The sequence below is a fragment of the Martes martes genome (genome assembly GCF_963455335.1).
Source record: "Martes martes genome assembly, chromosome: 3".
Classification (NCBI taxonomy): domain Eukaryota; kingdom Metazoa; phylum Chordata; class Mammalia; order Carnivora; family Mustelidae; genus Martes; species Martes martes.
Genome location: NC_137890.1, coordinates 66,928,164 through 66,951,030, shown reverse-complemented (window position 1 = coordinate 66,951,030; position 22,867 = coordinate 66,928,164). Strand labels below are relative to the sequence as shown.

Here is a 22,867-nt window from a genome sequence, read left to right as displayed (position 1 = left end):
AAGCGACAGCACTTTCAGAAGAGGACAGAGCTAGTCACCAAACCCAAGATCACACACCACTCACTGCTGCCATTTGGAATCTACTACACTGTTCAGGAATTCAATAAGACAAGATGGGTTTCCTTATGCTGGAAAGCTTCTATTAGATTTTGCAAGTATATTTGCATTAAAGACTTATTTGACCCCACATTTTGACAACTTTTCTTTTAATCATAATTCTGAACTTCTTCCCACCACTAGAGATACCGCCTTGTCTTAACTCAATTTAAAGGTGATTTTCTGAATTTGTTAGAAAATAACTTTTTAATTAATGTGCTAATATCATCAACAACTGTAAATTAGCAAATGTAATTGTTCTGAATGGAAAGAATACATAGTCTTAATTTGGTCAAATAGCCCTGTGTATCCAGTGTTTAATCTCTCCCTAAATGGCGCCAAAACTTAAGGGATATGTTATATTCTTGATTAGAAAATCATCAATAGGGGCGCCTGGGTGGCTCAGTGGGTTAAAGCCTCTGCCTTCGGCTCAGGTCATGATCCCAAGGTCCTGGGGTGGAGCCCCTCATTGGGCTCTCTGCTCAGCGGGGAGCCTGCTTCCTCCTCTCTCTCTGCCTGCCTCTTTGTCTACTTGTGATCTCTCTCTGTCAAATAAATAAATAAAATCCTAAAAAAAAAAAAAAAAGAAAATCATCAATAGGTTGCATTCAAGTCCTGACAAATATGGGTATTAAAGGCCACTGAAAAATTAAAAAATAAAGTAATACTTGTAATCCCTGTAATAAACTTCCTATATACACTAAGCCATCCCAAAGGTTTATGGTGTAATTTATATTGCAACAATAAAATAAAAATTAATTCAGCAAAACCAAAGTATATTTGAGCAAAATGGTCTGATGTTATATTTATAATAAAAAATTATACTTGGTCTTCAAACTATTTCTGGCACAGAGCTGCTAAAATCCTTGGAATTTCCTAAGTGATTAGAGCAATAAAGATATCTTGATATGCATAACAAGCCCCTTTCAACCACATTTTAAGTTTATGTTAACAAGGAGTCCTGGAAAGCACATGAGGATGGGGGCTGGATGCCAGGGGAACCATCAGTGTGATGAGAGGGTAGAAGCCTTCAGTCCACCTCCCTGACTTTAGAGAGGGGAGAGGGGCTAGTGGCTGACTCCAGTGATTTAATCATTTGTGCCTATGTAATGAAGCAGCCATTTAAAAAAAAAATAAAGGACAGGGTCCAGAGAGCTTCCAGTTGGTGAATATTCAATGGGACTGGTGAGCTCAGAGAACATGGAAGCTCCAATCCCTTTCCCTAGTGCTTGCCTGATGCATCTCTTAAATCCGGCTGTTCCTAAATTATATACTTTTATAATTAACTGGTAATCCAGGAAGTAAAATGTTTTTCCAAGTTCTGTGAGCCACTCTTGCAAATTAATTGAACCAAAGGAGGAGGGTCATGGGAACCTCTTATCTATTGGCCAATCCATCAGAAGCACAGGTGACCACTTGGATTTGATTGGCGGATATATGGGGAAGACCCACACACAGGTCAGAATTGGTGACCAGCATTTTAGGACCCCAAATTTGCTTTGAAAGTTTGGGATTATTTACTGTAGGTGAAGCTTAATAAGGATAGCAAGATGGAAAGATCATAGATGGTTTAAAGGAAATGGTGTAACAGTCTATTTAGACGTAGAGCTGGGAATTACCAAACATCATGACTTACTTGCTAGTTGGTTATCATACTGCTGGTTTTGTTCCAGTTTATTCGATCTAAAAATCTTTGTGTTAAGACTGATTCTCAACTTGAAATGTAATATTCTGGGTGTCCAAGACACCCTAATAAATAGAGAGCTGCAGAAGAAGCATCTGTCTAGATTTCTGCGGCATTTATAAAAGTCAAAAAACTAATATTTGCTTTTAGGCAAAGATAAAAATCAAGAAAATGACAGTTAAAAAGAAAAAAAATAAGGAAATAAAGCATGATATTATGTTTGGATCCAACCAATGCCTACTAAAGTAACAGAATATGTTAATTTCTCCCCTGAAAGATCTAAGTATTTTGGGGATCTTGGAGAAATGGAATGATTTCTGTGTAAGCATATGACATTATTTTTGAGATCCTGAAGTTTCTATGTTTTACTTTGTTTTCAAAAAAATTACACAAGCATTTGTAAATTTATTATATTGCTACTGTTCAAAATACGGAAATAAATGTTCTCTAACAAAGTTTATTATTTCAAAATCTGTAAAGTTAATTCTATTTGGCCATCAGCTCCCATTATGAAATTAAAGGATTTCCACTTAAAGGAAATTATCTAAGTCACTACTGAAAACTTCCAGGAATGTGATACCAGCTTCTGGTTGACCAGGTCTATGATAAATGAACTAGGAAGGTGTCCTTCCACAAGATCACATATTAGGATATTCTAGAAGTTTGCTCTATTTTCCCCTTACTGGTGGAGCTTTTTCATTGGCTCAGGATGGGACTTGTAAATGTGATATGTAACATCACTTGACCTCAGTCTGAAAATGACCTGATCTCTGGTTGCTACTCCCTCTAGGACTTCTTTAAGTTCCAAATGTGGCATATTCAGAAGAATCTTAGGTGAGAGATACCTATAAAAATTTCATTTTTGCAGGGAATAAGGTTTCTCATTAAAAGCTGTAGACTTGGGGTGCCTGGGTGGCTCAGTGGGTTAAAGCCTCTGCCTTCAGCTCAGGTCATGATCCCAGGGTCCTGGGATCCAGCCCTGCATCGGGCTGTCTACTCGGGGGAAGCCTACATCCTCCTCTCTCTCTCTCTCTGCCTGCCTCTCTGCCTACTTGTGATCTCTGTCTGTCAAATAAATAAATAAATAATCTTAAAAAAAAAAAAAAGGCTGTAGACTTAAAATTTACTGTGTGAATTATAGTAAAAAGTGGGAAAGACTCAAATATATATTGAGACCTCTGAAAATAAACTGAGTAAAACTACATGAATATATTATTAATAGAACAAAATATAAAGTTGTCTTCTGGATATTATATTTAATGAGCTTACCTCAAATATACACAACATTTCATAATCTATCTAAAAGGCACTGATTTAAGAAGAAGATTTTGATAGTGCTGTTAAAGGCAAGAGAAAACATTCCTCAAAGGCACTTTGGTCATTCATCCATGGAATTCTTTTATAATATCACAGTACATGAAAATAAGCTTCCAGAAAATAAAATTTGAATGTGTATGTCACACCTATAGAAAATGTCAAGTTCTCAAATTCAAAGCAACAGAAAAATAACATTAAAAAAAATGAGAGATCCAAATTTTTAAATTTAAAAGTATTCTGAAAAGTAGAGAAACTAAAATAAAAAGGCGAAAACAGACTGAGGATCTACAGAACAACGGGTTACTATACTGGGCAAAGCTTGTTATAATTTACAAAAATACCGGGTACCAAAATATATGACAAAAGATAAAGACAAAATATATAGAAACTAGAATATATTACTAGGGCCATTATAAATCTGTAAAAACCTTTTTTGAAAGCAACATGGCCAACTGTATTTGGAACCATGAAAATGTATATTCTCATTGTTAAAACTTTCTCCTAAGGACGTAACAGAATAACAAATAACAAAACTGCAAAAAAATTTAAAAATTAAAAAATATTTTAATAAAATAAAATAAAAAACAACAAAACTGCAACAAGCACATACAGCATTAGCCATGAAAACTAAAAACTAACTACAAACTCCTAAATATTCAATAGGAGGTACAAAATCTGAATTTGCCACTCTGGGAGTCAAAAGACTCCTAAGTCATGAGCCTGTCTTCAAAAGAGCTTAGAAACCAAGATGTGTGTATGAAAAGACTTCACCACAAGGCAGTAAGCGATAATTGCTAAGTAAGGGGTCCCAGCAACCCTAACTCAGGAGAGAAGGAAATCACTTCCCACTTCCCACTGAGCAATCAATAAAGAAGAAATGGAATTCATGCTGGCCTTGGAAGTGAGGGTAAGATTTTTCACTAGCAGAAAAGAAAGAGGACAGCAATTCAGATAAAAATAAAATAAAAATATTCTCTACCACACGGTACAGTAAAGAGACAGTCTGAGAGATATTAGTATGTCTTTCTCCAAAAATAAAATAAAAATGGTTCCATGGACAAACAAGTTAGAGTAAGACTGTGGTAGGGTCCAAGGTCAAAGCTTTTGTGCATGATCAGGAATGAGGATTCAGAAAGCTTGCACTGGCTTCCATGTAAAGGGAGGGCTGAAGGTAGGATGTGGGAAGAGAGAAGATGAGAAAGCTGGTATAACAGACCAGGAGAGATGGAGAATTGAGCTTTACACATGTGCACCAGGAGCTGAGAGGAGTGGGCACAATAAGGAGTACTTTGCAGATAGAATCAGTTGACTAGATGGTAGAACTGGCAACTGTCTGGATGTGGGAACCAAGGGAATCTGAGTCAAAATGACAAAAATGAAAAAAATGATGACACCAGAACTTCCATTTTGTTGACTTTTCATATACCACCATAGGTAGAATAAGAAGGGAACCAGGTTTGGATTTGATGGTAAGGGAAGATACTAATTTGGTTGTGCACATACTAAATTTGAAGTTCCTAGGAGCCAATTAGTTGGAAATTTCCAGCAAGCAGTTAGAAATATAAGCCTGGAGTTTGGAGGGTGATGCATATGGCAGCTGCAGAGATGGAACCGAAGAAAACACTCCAGGAGATCAAGCCCGATTGGACAAGAAAAAATCCAGAGCAACACCAGTCTCTGAAGAGTGCCCAGAGATGGAGGAGCCAGTGAAGGGAATGAAGAGAAATCAGGTGCCTGATGCCTTGGAAATGGAAAGGTAAGTGTGTGACTGGAAGAGATCCAGATGTGAGCATCCAATGCTCTAGGGTCAGCATCGAAGATAAAGATTCCTAAGAGATCACTGGCTTGGCCACTAAAAGACCACATGTGGCCCTATAATGGCCACTTCGGTTGGGTAGTGATGCTGGCTCACCTTCAGTGATTCATTCATCCATTCTTCCATCCATTCATTCTCTTTCCTCTTTCTTCCCACAATATTTATTGAGTACTTACAACTACCATGCTAGGCAGTGAGGACTCCAATGGCTCCCTGACTTGCAAAGACTTTGGTATAAATTAAGTAAGTATATTATAATGTCATGATGCTAATCAAGGAGTTGAAGTATGATTGGAAGCTACACAACTAGAGACAGCATATAAGATATTTCTAATCACAGGAGACCTCTGGGATTGACAGGTCAGAAATACCAAGGCAAGAATTTTTTAGGTTGTGGGAGATTTGTGTCTCTGTAGACTGAGGGATGAGGATGGAAACGCCATTGGCAGAAGAAGTTATGTTAATGTATGCCATGTAGCAGATCCTGTTCTAACTCATGCTGTTTAACCTGTAATCCTCAACACAATCCTATGAGCTAAGTATTAATACACCACTTATCACAGGGCACAATGAGGTACAGAGAGAGGCAGCTGGCTCAAGGTCACATGGCTAGCAAAGGCTGAGCCAGGGTTGAAAGGCAGGTTGTCTGACTCCAGGGCCGTAACTTAACCATGACATTATGCACCTGCAGGAGAGTACCATCTACTGCCCTAGCAGGAGAGAAGGGAAGCCTGGAGAGATGGGAGAGCACAAGCAAAGAATGCAGCTGAGCTCACTGCTAAGTCTATCAGTGGGTAACAGGAGAAACGGACAAAATTGAAGGAGCAGGGTCACTGAGAGAAATCCATTAAAGACTGTGGGCTGTATTCTACAACTAAGTGGAGAGCTGCTATGAAGCAAACGTATGGCACAAAGGGGTTTGTCTGTGGCCAGGTTTATAGGTAGGAAAACTGGTTTAAAAACTACCGTCTGGGACACATGTGTGTCCTAAAGGATCTGACCTAAGACAGACTCCAGAATGGAAAAGCAGGGACAAATACAGGTTGCATAAAGAAGAGAAAAACAAATAGTCAAAGAGAAACTAAGATGTGTATTTTCAGTTTACAAGCCCGTTGCAATAGTGCAGGGAAGAGAAGACAAGACTCAAGTGGTAGGAATATGAGGAGTTATTATTGAATTTTTTAAACATTCTTGCATCTTTCAGGGCACCTGGGTGGCTCAGTGGGCTTAAAGCCTCTGCCTTCAGCTCAGGTCATGATCCCACGGTCCTGAGATCGAGCCCCATATGGGACTCTATGCTCAGCGGGGAGCCTGCTTCCCTTCCTCTCTCTCTGCCTGCCTCTCTGCCTACTTGTGATCTCTGTCTGTCAAATAAATAAATAAAAATCTTTAAAAAAAAATTCTTGCATCTTTCAAACTTTCTACAATGCTCACTGTATAAGAATGATCACCCCTGCAGTAAAAAATACTAAAGTTGCTAAAACACTGATGAGAACTTGAAAACTATAACACTGATGGTGGAGAGGACAAATTGAAGAAATGTCTTAAGCAGGACTAGCACAATTTAGTGACAGCTTTGATTTGACAGGTGAAGGGAAAGAGAAGTCAAGAGGGATGTTAGGTTAGATGGCGACACCATTTAACAAGATCCGGAATATGAGAAGAGGAATGAATTCTGGGTAGTGGAAAAGAATGAGGTCATATTTATGCTGGCTGAGTTTGAAAGGACTGAGGACTAGAGTATCAGTTAAGTATATCCAGGTGGCAAGAGTGAAGAAGAAAGGTTTTATTACTATTTGGAAGAAATGGGCCTTAAAAGAATGATTAAAATAATACAAGCTGATGACATCACAGTAGCTCCAAAGACAGGAAAAGTAGAGCACATCTATGTTTAAAGGTGAGACAAGTAAAGAGGGAAATAGGAATTCACCATTCGAACAGCACCACAATGATTGCTATAGGCAAACCCACCAGGAAATGCCAAAATTCATGGGCAAAATTGAAGGAGAAACAAGATATTCACATAGTCTCAAAGTTTCTCCCCCAAATATGTGTTCAGTGCAAATGGGGAAAATAGCAACTTCAGCGTGAAGGTAAGTGGCAGACACCGTCTTTAACAACTGATCATGGCTAATCTGTCCAGTAATAAGGCACGGCTACACTCTGTACCCTGAAATGATGCACCATAGGGAATACAGCATCATTTCTGTGGAACTCTGGCCACAAATACCAAACTTTAATCTAGTCGTCAGCTACACCCAAATTGAAGGACATTCTCTGACTGACCAGTACTCTTCAAAATGGCCAAGTCATTAGAGACAAGGAGAGACTGAAGAACGGTCACAGCTTGGCAGACAAAAAGAAGATGGAACAACTGAATGTAACATGTGATTCTGGAACCAAAAAAAAAAGGCCAGTAGGGGGGAAACTGATGAAAGCTGAAAAAAAGCTTGTAGTTACTACCATTGTTCCAAAGGTAACGTCTATTTTTGATCATTGTGCGATGGTTGTGTATGATGTTCCATTGTGGGAAGGGTATATGAGAACTGCTTATTTTTATGACACTTCTAATAAGTCCACATTAGTTTCAAAATATAAACTTTTAAAAATGAGGAAGTAGCCTAGAAAAAGTTTAAATTGAACCCCTACCTCACACACTGTACTAATATGACATTCATCAGAATACTTTCTTAAGTGAAAATATAAAAATACTAGAAGAAAATGAGGGAAACACCTTTATAATCTCAGAGTACGACCCAGGAGGCATGAAAATCATACCATAGAGGGGCCTGGGTGTGCTCAGTGGGTTAAGCCTCTGCCTTCAGCTCAGGTCATGGTCTCAGGGTCCTGGGATCGAGCCCTGCATCAGGCCCTGCTCAGTGGGGAGCCTGCTTCCCCCTCTCCCTCTGCCTGCCTCTCTGCCTACTTGTGATCTCTCTCTCTCTCTCTATCTCTATCTCTGTCAAATAAATAAATAAACTTAAAAAAAAAAAAGAAAATCATACCATAAATGAAAAGGCTGATACATTTCATTATTTCAACTTTTTTCAATCTGCATGGCAAAAAACATAATAAACAACGTCACTAGATAAAAAACAATCCAGGAAAGAAAACTTCCAATTAATACCCCAAAAAGCTAATATCTCCAAAAGGAAAAAAAATCTTACAAGTCAATTAAAAAAGAAACTCCAATCTGGTAGAAAAAAGGTCAAAAACTCTGAAGAAACAAAACATAGAAAAAGAAATACCAATGCATTTAAAATTGTATAAAAAGATGAAAGTTAAAACTATAAGTGGATACATGCTTTTCTTTTCATAATAGGTTGGCAAATAGCAAAACATTAGACAAAACACTGTCTTGTTGAGGGTATAGGAAAACAGCCCATCTCATATGTTACTGATGGGAGTATAAACTGGTACCACATCCATGAAGATCTGCCACAGCTCTTAAGAATCTAATGCTTATACCTCTCTATCCAGCAATATGACTTCTGGGAATTTGTCCTTCAAAGATTCTCCTACATGGGTAGAAAACTCAAATCCAAGGATATTCACTGCAAAATTGTGTCTTATAACAAAGATTGGTCACAACCTATCAATAAAAGTCCATTGATAAAAGACAGGTTAAATAAGCAAGGATATGTTTATATGAAGGAATACTATGAAGTCAGTAAAAAGGACACTAGTTCCAGCTGTATGATAGGATGTATTGTTAAGTGCACAAAGCAAGGCACAGAACTGTAAGCATGGTAAGTTACCTCCTGGGCAAACGATAGGTAGATCCTTAATAGGCGCTGGTATTTTTAGGCTGATACTCGAAAACAACAACAACAAAACAAGTAAACTATTTGCCCGAGGGGAGCCTTAGAGAGAGTACGTGTAAGAGCCATTCCAGAATTCATTTAAAACTTTTACCACAGTAGGAAGAGGCACAGAAGAAGCCAGTGAATTACAGAAAGAAATCGATGAAACCACATCAAGGGGAAGAAATATTGCCAGGAGAACTGGGTGACCGGAAATTGTGGCTAGAGATTCCCTAACTGTGGGGTGAAGTGTGGGGTTGTTCCTAAGAGGTTAACTCTGGTGGGGACTTGGGAACAGCCCTAACACTCCAGCTCTGGGGGCATCTGGGTGGCTCAGTGGGTTAAGCCTCTGCCTTCGGCTCAGGTCATGATCTCAGTGTCCTGGGATCAAGCCCCGCATTGGGCTCTCTGCTCAGCAGGGAGCCTGCTTCCTCCTCTCTCTCTGCCTGCCTCTCTGCCTACTTGTGATCTCTCTCTCTCTGTATCAAATAAATAAATAAAACCTTAAAAAAAAAAAAAAAACACTCCAGCTCCAGAGTCAGACAGTGTCCACAGTAAAGGAGGGCAGTCAAGGTGTAGGAGAGCTGAGAAAGAAAGGGACTCACTACTAAAACAGACAGAACTGACATACAGATCAACTTATTTATATCCAGGAGACAACACACCTGAAGAGCATTGATGTTACTGCTGACAGGAAATGCCCTGGCCCTCTCATACCTACATTCACACAAGATGTTGAAAGAATGCCTGTTTAAGACAGCAAATAGATTCGTGGCTTGCAGGAGTTAGGTGGTGATGAAACGGTAGAGCACAGAGGATTTTTAGGGCAATAAAACTATTCTGGATGAAACCACAATGGTACATACATGTCATTACACTGTTGTCCAAAACCCACAGAACACACGAGACCAAGAGTGAGCCCGAATGTAAACTTTGGACTTCCGGTGCTATGAAGAGTCAGCGCAGCTTCATCAATTAGATGTGCGCCCCTCTGATGACACTGGGAGAGGCTGGTCATGTGTTGAGGGAGGGGGTATATGGGAAATCTCGGTACCTTCTGCTCAGTTTTGCTGTGAACCTAAAACTGAACTAAAAATAAAGCCCATTTTGGGGTGCCTGGGTGGCTCAGTGGGTTAAAGCCTCTGCAGTCAGGTCAGGTCATGATCCCAGGGTCCTGGGATCGAGCCTCACATCGGGCTCTCTGCTCAGCAGGGAGCCTGCTTCCTCCTCTCTCTCTCTCTCTCTCTCTCTCTCTCTGCCTGCCTCTCTGCCTACTTGTGATCTGTCAAATAAATAAATAAAATCTTTAAAAATAAATAAATAAATAAAAATTAAAAAATAAAAATAAAAATAAAGCCTATTTCAAAGTGGGGGGCGTGGATGGCTCATCCCCAACACAGACGTCACTGATGCTTCAGCGTCTGATCGAGAACAAAATCAGTCAGTCAATGCTTGGGATTCACAGGACATCTTTCTCCTAAGAGTTTAAAGGTTTTAAAGTTATTTCTTCATTTATCCTTCACAACATTTACATGTCTACGGTGGAACATAAACTGTAAAATTGGGGGAAAAAGAGGCAATATTGGGAAAATGAGGCCAAGTCTCAAGGTGAACCACTTGCAGAAATAGGACTGCAATTCCACTTCCCTTATTAATTATCCTGACTTTTTTAATGTATTAAGGCCATTTGGAAAGCAAATAATTAAAACTGCTAATCCATTGTCTGCTCTTTCATATGTGTGTACATGTCTGTGTGGGTATATGTACATGCATAAAGAGACACACTTATAATCATGCACACACAGACACATACATACTCACTCATACATTTACACTTGAGGCAAAGAACCAGCTCCGTCAATGAGCTGAAACCAAATTTAGGCATAATAATCTGTGGATAATAATAACAGTGCAAATGACCATGCAACTGTTACAAATAAAGAAACTCACATATGTCGTTGTAATTCAGAATTTGGAGTCTGAGGTAAGTGAGAAAGAACAAACTTAAAAAAAAAATTACAAGTCAAATACACTTTTCACTGCATCCACTAAAAGGATTTAATTTAAAATGCAAACATCAGCATATTGGAAAGGGAAATGAGAAGCTAATAACATGCATTGACGTTTACATAAAATTAGTATGTAAAGTGAGAGATATGAACCTAATGATGAATATGAAGCAACCGTTTGAATTTTAACAGACTAAGCAAAAATGTAATTGACAAAGAGGCCAATCTAAATGAATTTCCAGCTACTTCAACACTAAGTGCAGCTGCATGCTGTCAGAATTATAAACGAGGAAAAAAATCTGTTTAAACTGGATTTAAAAAAAAAAAAAACACAGCCAATATGTGAACTTACACACTGTACTGAAGTTATCATTCATTCAATCAGAAAAAAGCATTTTTTTCCCAAAAAGTCATTTTTGTGAACATCAGAATCATCAATAGGCAGTTGCTTCATATTGATTGGAGAGAAAAGTATTTGGAGGTAAATGGAAATATTAAGGTGTTTCTGGGAGTCGTAGTTGTAGCTGTCATTTCTGGAATTAAGTCAAGGTTAAAAACATCTGTTTTCAAGAATAATCTAGTACCATAAAATTTCATTTAAAAGCCACTAAGAATACCCCACTTGGTATCTTATCAGTGGCAGTTATGAGCTCAAGCTCTGGCACCAGCCTTGCTGGGTTCAAATCCTAACTCTACCCCTTCTTGCTGTGTGACTTTGAGCAGGTCACTTAACCACACTGTGCCTTGCTTTTCTCATCGCAGTATACGGATGGTCACCTTACCTAGCTCCTAGGGTCATCATGTGAGCTAAACGTATTCATATATGCAAGACACATGCTCTGTCACTGTGAGCTGCCATTAGTCTCCTCAGGACGTCAGTCTCTTAGAGCAGGCATTATATGGTGTTAAGAAAACCAACAAAGAAGATGGTGGCAAGCATGCCATGATGTTGCTGATCCTTGTGTGTAGAGAACCATTGTTTCCCACCCCCGCACACCCTCTCCTGGGAGGACAGGAACCGTGGGAATAGCTCCGGCCACTTCTCAGTAAAGACCCGCTCTGGGTGGGCAACTGATAGAAAGACACGGCCCCGCCCCTTAGATGCTGCACAAGTGACTCCAGGACAGAGTGCGAAGGCAAGCCCAGCCGCCTTACAATGCACTGGGAGATGTTGGCATATTTTGTTCTCCACTACCATCAGTCCCCAAAGGGATGGTTTGGGGACTGATCGTGCACCTGACTTTGCATTTCATCTTAACCAGGTCCCTCAGAATAGCCCACCAAATGTTTTATTTATCCCAGTATTTTCCAAGGTCAGGAAAAGGGCAGAGCACAAAAATCAAAGCTAATGCAGAGAGATTTCATGTGCATTCTTCCCCTTTAATTTACTGAAAGTGCCAACATCTGAATAGAAGGAAAAAGGCCAAGTCTACAGGCATCTTGGCAGGGTGACGAGTCATTGAAAAGAGATGTGAATTCCCATAATAAACACACCAAAGCCAGGCTCTCCACACCCTCTCAAGTCCCGTCATACTGTGACTGGACTGGCATCCCTGCCAAGGGATAAAGGGAAGGAAAATGGGAGAAAGACACAAGACTCCCTTCGCCTTGAATCACATACAAACTCTGGTTCCACAGAGGGACAAGAGGTTTCACGTATGTGTGGTCAGGGCTGAGGAACCCCAAACTCCACGGGACCCTGAAAGGGATGCTTCCTGCTACCTGCACGAGAGAGAGGGAGGACATATGTGCGTGGCATCCTCCAGGATCCAGGAAGACAACAGGCCCGGGCAGATGTATGTGGAGTAAAGAGGAACTCAGGGTGAAGTCAGGCACTCCCCACTCTACACTTCCTTTCCCATGCTCCTCTGTGCTAGAGCTACTCCGTTGTGACCCGAACACCTCCGACTTAGGAACTCCTACTCTCCAAAGAGGATGAGCCAACCTCATTTACACCTTAGCATGAATTCAACCTTCAACCCATTCTCTCTCTCCACATCATTTTACTCTGCTTATGATTTCTAAGGTAATTTAGAGGCTTTCTGTGCCATTCAAATGGGGCTGGTACTGAAGCGAGTCTACGTCCTCTACTGGCACAAGACAGCAGGTCTCACCTGTGGACTCAAACAGTCCTCCTTCCACATGAAATGGCTAAAATAGATAGTTTTTCGACTTTGAAAAACAATACAGTGAACAGATTAATGCCTTTATATCTTCAAATACCACAGAAAGACAACAATCCTTTAAACTTCAAAGGAAGCACCACCTTGGAAAGAAATGCCAGAAAACCTAATTTCTAGTCCAGTATCAACACACCCTCACCACATAACCACAGACGCGTCACTCAAAGTTTCTGGGCCTCCGTCTCCGGTGACAGAATTAATGGGTTCAATACCTATATAAGGTTCCTTTCCACTCGGAAATTTCACAAACCATTCGTTATTTTCAGTTCAAGTAATTTCAGACACCATGACAGCAAAAGCTCATGTGAAATGAACTGAACAATGTAATTAAAGGGACTTTTAAAATGTATTAGGAGAATGATAAAAGGAACAGAGAATGCTAGAGAATTAAGACACTTTTTCCCTCAGTCTGTTCTTATAAGATGTCCGACCTAATACCATTAGTGGGTTTTTTTTTTTTTCTCTTTCCACACCAAAGTACAGCCAAGCGAACTCCCAAATGTGTGAACAATCAGGATCACGGCCTCGGGCTGAATGCTGCCTCTGAGAGATCAATCAAGGGCAGGTGCCTAGAACAGGTGGAAAAATGAGAACATATCCTCAAGGGTCCCTTGGGAGTGAGCGCTCACCTTCCACCAGTTGGTCCAGGCTGGAAATCTTCTTGAGCCCATCGATGGTGTAGATTGTTCTCACTCCCTGGGGCAAATTCACGTTATCCGATAGAGTTCGGGTCAAATCAGCCAGCAGAGCCTCAAAAGATCGGAAGCGGTCTGGGGAGATGGCATACACAATCCCTTTGAAGTATCTATCTCCGTTTCGATAGAAACGAACTTTCTTGGCCTTCTTCTCAGAGCTGAGGGTCTGCAGCGTGCGGGTTCGGTAGAAGCTGCAGTGGGCGCTGTGCGTTGGGCTGGGCAGCCCGTTCACCCGCGACCCTCTGCTGTATCTCTGAGCCTTATCTCGCTCGTCAAAGTGCTCCAGCTCCATGTCTCTGCCGAAGGACATGACGGAGTTAAAGTGGAACCTGGGAGGCACAGAAGGGGGGAAGAAAAAACAGAGACACATACTGATGTTATTTTAAGATCATGGTTTGAAAGGCTCAGCTCAAGAGCAGCTGGTGGAAATACTGCCGTAATTGATGATATATTTAATGCGCGTGATCAAGTTGGAAGAGAAGGAAGAAGTAGAAAGAGGCAGCCCTGTGCAAAGAGCCTATCAGTCAACCCAGTTTAGTTAGAAACAGCTCCTGTGTAGGGACCACCGACCCCTCTCGGGCTCTGAACAGCTGTTACTTCCAAGTCACAGCAAACCTTTCCAAGTAGTATTAGCCCTATTTACGGATGAAGAAAACAAGGCATGGAAAAACTTCTCCAAGTCATACCATCGAGAAATGCTTGAGCCAAGACCTCCCACCCAGGTTTGCTTGACTCCAAAGTTCAGACCTCCCTACAGTGTGCTCACTCTGGTGGCAGATGGAAGATAAGCTTTCATATTACCGTGGGGCTGATGATAGGATGTGGTGGTGGGCCGGGAACCAAAAGGAGGGGGTCAGCATTTAACAGATTAAAAATGGTTCACGAAGTTTTATGCTCCCCCTTGCCAGATGGAAAGCCAACTGAATCAATCCCCAGGTTCTACCAACTTAAGACTTTCCAACATATTCACATATTCGATAACAGCTTTTTTAAAAGTGATTTCACCATAACTCATTTGCTTACATTTCGTGCCTCGGATAAGCTGGGTTAAAAAAAGCAGAAAAAGGTTGCGGAGGAAGAAGAAAAAGAACAGAAGGGATAAAAGTTACTTTTGGGGATGGCTCTGCCTTTCCTTCCACTCTGTTTTCATGGCTGAGGGAATTGAGGCTTTGGAGATGTTGATCAAGTACATTTCTCAAGGTTAGTACAGTATCAAGTTTAAATCAACATCTTTAAAGCCTCACTTCTTCAACTACACATAAGGATGCCAGTCATATCTACCTCTTAATTAGTATTAAGTGTGAATACGTGAAGCACTGGAGAGAGTGTCAAGCATGTATTAAGTATTAATGTTTTTTATTAATAAGATCTGCTTTTCTGTTCTTAACTCTGTCACAGAAAGAACTAGTAGGAATTGAATCTCCCCCTTCTGGTAAGGAAAGCTCCTTGGGAGTCTGCTGATTTTCATCTCAGGACCCTTCTGAAAGATATGCTTGCTCCCCCACGGTCCCCATTGTACTTTCTATAGAGCTCTGTCATCAGCAAGCTGCCTGTGGGATCAATTCATCCTTGCTAAGGGGTTAGGTGATAAAGGCTTGTGATGTTGACCCTTGCAGGGGATCCAGATTTTAACAGGTCAATCTAGAAAGCATTCAAAGGAAAGAAGTTTTGATGACAAAATTTCCAGCATGGTGAAATACAATATAAGCGAAACAGAAAATATGGGGCAAGAACCTTATGAGTGCTCCCCAAATCCCACCACATAGATGATGTTGCCTTTCTGAAGGTCAGTCCAAACTAACCAAAAGTACTGCCAAGCCTCCCTGACCTTTCCTTGACCCTCAGTAGACTAACGTCTGATCCATTCAGAGTGGCTCAAGGTTCATGTTTAAAAGCACTGCTAGAGACTGTGTACTCCTGAAATGAAGTGGAAGAAGTTAGAGTTTATTGAATGTCTATGGCATGCCTGACACTATTATTCAGCAATCAATTGTGTAATATGCTAACAATTCCCTTCTAACCCTCACAACAATCCAGTGAGGTCAGTAATAATATTATGACTGAAGGCAAGTACGGGATAGAGGCAGGGTCCCAGAGTCATAATTGAGGGAGCTGGGATTTGAAAGTAGGTTTACTCTGACTGACTTTGAAGCTGGCGCTCCCATCTTTCTGCCCCATGTGCTGTGTCTTAGAGACCCCCTGAGACCTCCCTAGACCCCTTCCCCCATAAAAATAGGGGTTTTTAAAGCCCTCACTCTTAACCAGGCCTGTGACCTTGAGGAGGCCACTTAACCGAGGACGTCTTCCTCTGCAAACAGAGGGGACTGTGGTCACCAGGCCAGGCCAGTAAGGTCTTCACCTACTCATCATTCTACTGCTGACCCCGGGGTGGGGTGGGGTGGGGTGACCTCAAACCTGGACTGATTATTAGTTCAGTGTATTTTTTTTCCTCCAAGCACGAAAACTACCTCATGTCTCTCAATAACTCATCATAGCCTAAATTTGTATTTTCCAGAAAAAGTGATACCACACATAGGTAGACAGGAACTTCAAAACAGTGATCCAGTTCCTCAGACAGCTACTAACTGAATAACAGAACCAATATTTTGCCCATGGTATCATTGCTCCCACTTTGTTTCTTAATCTCCTCCTCACACGAGCTCTTTTGTCTTCTAAAAGGGGTGTGTGGGGGAGGGAAGAGTACTCATACCACCTCACTAAGCTCTTCAAACTTCACATATTACGAAGGCCAGGTGGGCTTGTGAAGCTTCTGTTTTATTTTTAAAGGCATTAAGCAATCTTCCAACCTGAGGGGTTTCCTCTCAAATCTATATGAACCAAGAGACAACAGGCAGGACCATAGCAAAGGGTGGCACAACTGTGTCAGCAGAGAGTGCCCATGTAGTGTGAAGGGGCTTTTATCGATTCACAACTTGCAAAAGGCAAATAATGTAGCAACTGTTGGCATTCCCTAGAGGAATCAGGCTTCTGGAACCAAGAGTTCTACCCCAAAGGGGGAAAAAAAAGTCAATTTTAAAATAGACAAAAGTTGATTTTGTTTTATTTGTATATGTCCTCACACTTGATCATATGTTCAACCAGGACAAGCACATCTCTGACTTCCCCTCACTGAGCCTGCCCAAAAGTAAGTAATGACGTTGGGGACAAAGAAAAACCACACTCAAAGTGAAATCGTTTTCAAGGCTATGGCTACCACTAGATGAATGTCAAAAACCACACTACACACCCCAATTTTCCATAATTATGTGCGACATCAAAATAGGTGTTCCTTCTCTTGCCTTGGCTGGCTCAGCTCTCCAGTTGGCTTAGGCACATATTTGAACCACGAGCTCCTAGAGAAGATTCCCTGGGCTTCTACAGGTTCTTGCTTTCTGCACAGGAAACCGCTAAAGCACAGAGACACACATTCACGGACCATTGATGGCTAGGCGCCTGGGCACATGGGTGTCATGGTACCAAGAAGGTAACCAAAGGGCCAGAGCCACAGAGATCACAGGTGCTTGAGAGGGGAAGAAGGGGACCTGACTCTTATCTGAGATCTTCCTATAAACACTGCCACGCCAAGAAATCAGCATCCTCAATTGTCTTCTGTGGGATTTCTCACCATTTTGAGGAACCTCTGTGTTCATCCTTCTCTAGATAAGGATATGAGTTCCCGTTTCAGAGATCTACACACACACACACACACACACACACACACACCCCAAAAAATAATCTGGCATAAAGATTACCACATCTAAACAGATGCCGGACCTGTAAGTCCCCAGGGATATTTTGCCAGTGGGACTAGGATGCAAGTGGATGGGCAGGCGTGGACTAAGAGGCACACACACACACCTTCAGAGTGCATGTACCACCGTGGACATAGACATCACAGGATGTGTGCCAATCTTTTATAATGTGCCTACATATAACCCCTCTTAAAATCCCTTCTGACCCGCCTTCATGTGACATTTCATACTTAAAAGACTGTCCTACTTTCCTTTCCACTGGAAAGGCGATATATTTAGGAACATTCGTAAAGCGTATTCACGGAACACCTTGCAGTGTGGCCGCTCACCGCGTGTGCACCATAACCTGGACACACACGCACAGGTGCGGAGAGAGGGAGCCGGTTTTAATGAAACCTTTTATTTGCTCCATCTCTTACAAGCATTGACTTTCCAAATCCAGCAGTGATTCCGCGCAAACCTGGTTTTCAAAAGCAGCCTCTTTTGTGGGGCAATGCAGGGCTGTGCATGCGCTCCCACTAGGAGGAAAATGCCATTTCCTCTCGCACGCTTTTAGCACTGCAGGTACTAATTTGTACATGAGGCAGCCTCGCTGTCCCTGAAGGAACTTGAGACCCTGCAAATGTACTTGCAACACCCACACTGCAGTCACCCACCACGCACAGATCGCCCCATCTTCAAGCACACCACCCTCCCGGGCACACGAGAAAGCACACACACAATAAGAGGCCTGGCCCGGCCACTCCTTCTAGGCGCAGACTTGGTCCTCCCTCCGCGGCCAGTTCTGACAATGACAAACACCTCGCCCAGCTCCTCCGCCCTGGCTCTCCATCTCCACTAACAACGTGGCGAAAAGCCTGGCGGAGGGCGGGGGGGGCGCCCTACTCCCCGTTTTAAGCCCGGTGGCACCAGACAAAAGAGGCAGGTGCCAGCAGCCCGGGAGTCGCCCGTACACACCGCCCCCGGCCGAGGCCAGTCTGGCCACCACAGGGCAGCGCCTTTCGAGGAACGGCGGGCAGGGTGGCGGCGGCGCCGGGCCAAGGGGGGCGCCCGCCCTGCCCAGCACGCCCCGGGCTTCCTCGGCGCCCCACGGCGGCGGGAAGAGAGGGCGTTGCGAGTCCCCCGGCAGGGACCCGCCCGGGCCGGCCCTACCCTCAGCTCCCTTCCCCAGCGAAGGCAAACCACGCACCGGTCCGCGGAGAGACGCTGCCGGGGGTCTTTGTGGCCGCGCTCGGGGCCGCCTCCTGGTGCTGTCCTCACCGGGCTGGGCGCGGCCGGGGCTGCGGGGCTGCGGGGCGGCGGCGGGGCCGGGGCTGGGCTGCAGCAGCTGGGGAGCGCGGGCGTCTCAGCTGCAGCCGCTAGTGCAGGGATGCGCCTCTGCCGGCTCTCATTGAAATGCGGCGCTTCGCACAGCCTCACTCCAGCCTCTCTCCGGAGGAGGGCGGCGGCGGCGGGCGCGCTCCCTTTTCTTGTGGCTCACTCTCACACGCCCTCCCTGCTCCCTCCTTCTCCTCCTCCGCGTGCGCGCTCCGGAGCCCCCGCCCTTCTTGGCAGGGCGCACCTACCACGGCTGCGCCGGGGGTCCTCCTCCTCCCCCACGCCCTCTCCGACCGCTGCGACCTCCGTGCAGCTGGCCTGAACAAACCCCTCAAGCTCCCCATTCCTCAGGAGTGGTTGTCTGGAGATCGGGCAAGATCGGATGGGGGCCTGGGGACAGCGGAAGAGAACATGGACGGAGCCAGGTCTGAGCCAGGAAAAGTGCGAGATGGGGGGATTGGTGAGAGGTGGCTCAACGGAGAGTCCCCCACCCCACCCCAGGGGAGACAAGGGAAACAATTATTTCCTCCTCCCCTGGCAGCCCCCCCACCAACCCACTTCATGTGACTTCATGATTTAACACTTTTCCCAGGATTATGGAAGCCAACGTAATGCATTCTCACACTCGAGTCCAAGATGCATCCATGCAGTTCCTCCAGGGGAGGACCAACCCCGGACCCTCCTAATCTCCACACTCCAGGGTCACCCTCAGTCCCCTTATTGGGAAGGACCAGCTCTGTTCATTGATCCCACCAGGCATCTCCATTTGACCCCAGTACTTAAATAGTGACCTGTGTTTAGAGCCGAGTATGTTACAAAAGGCACTTGGTAACTTAAAAGCCAGGTTTCCCTTCTGGAAACTCCTAGTTGCCAAGGCTGTCGGTCAGCGCTGGAAAGCCCCATGAGCTCATCACAAGCCTTCCCTCCTGGGGCAGGAATGTTCTCAGAACCCAGGCTGTCGACAGCTTCCTCCAGTCTTTGCACAAAAGCCCAGCGAGTGAGGGCAGGTTGCTGACTTCCATGAAACCTTAGCCTGGTTCACTGGGCAGCCTAAATTTCGGTCCAGTTTAATCTCCTTCAGTTATGTCGCTTGGGACATGTATTTGTCCCACATATGCATACACATACAAAGACACATATGTATTTTTCTCTCTTCCGGGGCTTGAACCTTTTTGTGGAAAATCAAAATTTTATTTTTCTCTAACCCATTGAGCCCAGTTCCATATTTGACTACTCATTATTAATAAGAGCTAATCTGAAATACTCTCAGAGTACATGTAAATACTAAATAATCACCATTTGTTATAAAATGCCACTCAAATGAGATGCATGTTGCATATTCAACAAGTTGCTGCAATATTTATTTCTGAACTATTTAATAACCCAGGGATGAGACTATGTGAACTCATCAAATTGACTAAAAGCAAAGTACTGAGCCTGTCCCTTCAAATTCTAATACAAAATGCGGGCCAAGGGGTAAACTCAGAGAAGGTAAGAAGCCAAGTGTACTTTCTTGAGAACAGAAATCAGAACTTCTATTCCTCTTGCAAGTGACAAATGCCAAGTAATTTCTGCCCAAATGCTAAACCAAGAAATAAATTCCGTTTCCTAACCCCTATGGATATTCTATCCGGGTCATTTCTTAAGCACTTTAAGTAATTCAACCATATCTTACCTCCTTCCTAGCTGACCTACCTGGAACATGCAGATAATGTGTTTAAAAAACCAGGGGGGAAAACCCACCTTTGAGTTTGACTCTCTCGGATTGCTCTCACTAGATGTAGTTAGGCATCATTAGCTCTTTCAAGGAACCAAGAGCACTGAGAATAGATGGGCACACTAAGGAGTCCCCGCTGGCTCTGCACTGCCGTCACACCATTTCATCAGAACAGCAGGCTGGTGCTAAGTGGCACCCAGTGACTGGACCGAAGTAATTGTGGAAGTCCATAAGATACTTCTCGGAGGTTCAGTGAAATTTAACCAGGAAACTCCTAATTCAAGTAATTTTCAAAAACTGATGTTACTTCCTTTATATTACCAAGGTATGGATAAAAGAAAGGATTGGAATTAATGCATCCTTCCCTCATGAAAATCTGAAGTTAATGGAGATCTCTCTCCAACTCTCCAAAGCTAACACTATTTAAGCCGTGCACCCCCATCACTGCTCCAGACTGCCACAGCTCTGCACCCCGTGAGGCTGACAGCAGCGTGGCCCCAGCTCTATCAGTGGCTCCTATTAGCTGAGTGCTTGCTTTTTGCCGTGCCGAGGCATCTGTACATTTTCTTATTTCACACTGGTAAGAGCCACTCAAGATAGGCATCCTTATCCATACCTCCTTACAGATGAAGGAATTTAGGCATAGGCAAGTTACATCATTTGCAAATAGCAGGCAGCTAATAAATGCCAAGCCCAACTCCATTTTTAAAATCCCTATGTTTTAAAATTCAAGTCAGTTTTCCAATTGCTATGCCCATATGCTTGAAAAGCCATATGAAATTCTAGTCTGAAGTGTACTCTCTTTTAAAAAATGCAGTCTTTTAATCAAGGAATGCATTATTTCATAACGGGGAGAGAGAACAACTCTTTGCTGTTGTGAACACTGCTTCCTTTAGTGATGGGTACATCAAATGTATCTATTCTGAGCTAAATTTTCATGAGACTATTTGTATGTCACCCTCTGACACAGGTTGATGGACAATCTTAGCTACATGTGTTTGCTTTTCTTTTCTTTTCTTTTTTTTTTTTCCCTGAAAGTTAAGTTTTCAGGTCCAAACCAAGGAAGAGAAAGAGAACTAAAGAAAAATAATTTTTAGTTGACCATGTATCTCTTTTCGGGTATATTTTATTGGCTCCTTCATAGAAAATAAGCTCCATCACATAGATTCAAAAAGAGTAATAGAAAATAGAATATGAGCAGGAAGAGATGCACTTACTGTTTTTTTCTCTAGAAGGGGAATTTACTCTGTCTCCTCCGTAATGTCTCTGCAGTCTCCTCGGGGGCCAAGGAGGCAGTGCTCCTGGGTGGGGGTACCCAGGCAGATTTACTGACCACCACAATTGTGAGAAACAGCTTTATAGAATATGATCATCATTCTAATTTTCCTTATATTTCATCCTGTGTAGGAAAAAGGCTCTTTATGGCATTTTCCACGTTTTTTCTTAATTGCCCCTAATGACAGAGCACTTACTTCCTCTGCTTTCTACTGGAAAGACAGAATTGTAATGATGAGGGACCTTGACAGCAGCCTGTCCAATTTTTACCCCATGCATGAATTCCCTCTATAACAAGTAGTTTTTCTGCCTCCTCTCTGTTGCTTCTAACGGTGGCCATTGTGATAAAAAATAAGGACAAATAAGACTATCCTCTAAGAGTTAGGCAAGATCAGGGAATTCTAGACACAATGGACAAGATCTCTATAGTTACCTAACTGGCCATGCATCTCTGGCTTGGCACTCCAAACGTGCTGAGGGACCAAACTCTACCATGTTCTAGAGATACACGAGGGAGGAAGGGATACTCCCACCTTGAGATGCTCTCCCTAAGCTGACAGAGAGCTTCCAAAACTCAGTTTGCACTTTCATGTCTAAGTCCTCAAGTGTTATTTCCTTCAGCAGAGGGGAGCTCAACACAGCCCACTTCCCTGCTGGGCAGCTCCCCACAATATACTGAGAGACACCTCCTTGGAATTTCCTTGGTGGCCCCAGGTCTTCTCTTTCCCTCTATGAGAGAACAAATCTAATGTTCCTGCCTTTACTTGACAGCCCTATTATATTCTACCAAATTCTACTCTCCTTCATCCTCTGCTTCTCAGAACTGGACATGGCCCTGCAAGGGTGTTCCAACTGGTGAAGTTTGTGACTTCCATCCTTCTCCACACACTGCTTCTATTAAAGGAGCCTAACATCAAATCAGCATTTCAGGCAGGCCACACTACTGACTCATGCAGTCAGTTAAAATCTCCATGCATTTCACATGTTTTGCTCTTAAGGTCTCTTATCCTGTATTTGTTCAATTAGATGTGGCACACCTAGGTCCAATATTCTGTATTTTTCCTTATTCAATTGTCTGTTGCTATTTGATCCACCTTTCTAACCTGTTGAGTGAGATCCTTTTGGACACATTATGTCACTCGCTCCAGCTTTTTTTGTCAGTCTCATTAACGCTACACCAACATCCTCATCTCAGTTGTTGGT

General features: G+C 43.0%; 1 protein-coding gene across 1 annotated transcript in view; it reads right to left on the bottom strand.

Moving 5' to 3' along the window:
• The window catches only part of DCLK1 (doublecortin like kinase 1), a gene marked incomplete at both ends in the record, with an annotated part of 337,256 nt that extends 318,439 nt beyond the window's left edge, over window positions 1-18,817 (bottom strand). Inside the window, 2 exons of the mRNA XM_080799560.1 lie at window positions 13,538-13,932; window positions 18,545-18,817. Coding sequence (XP_080655686.1) covers window positions 13,538-13,913 — 376 coding nt within the window. The remainder of the gene's footprint in view (window positions 1-13,537; window positions 13,933-18,544) is intronic.
• Between the last annotated feature and the right edge of the window lie 4,050 nt (window positions 18,818-22,867).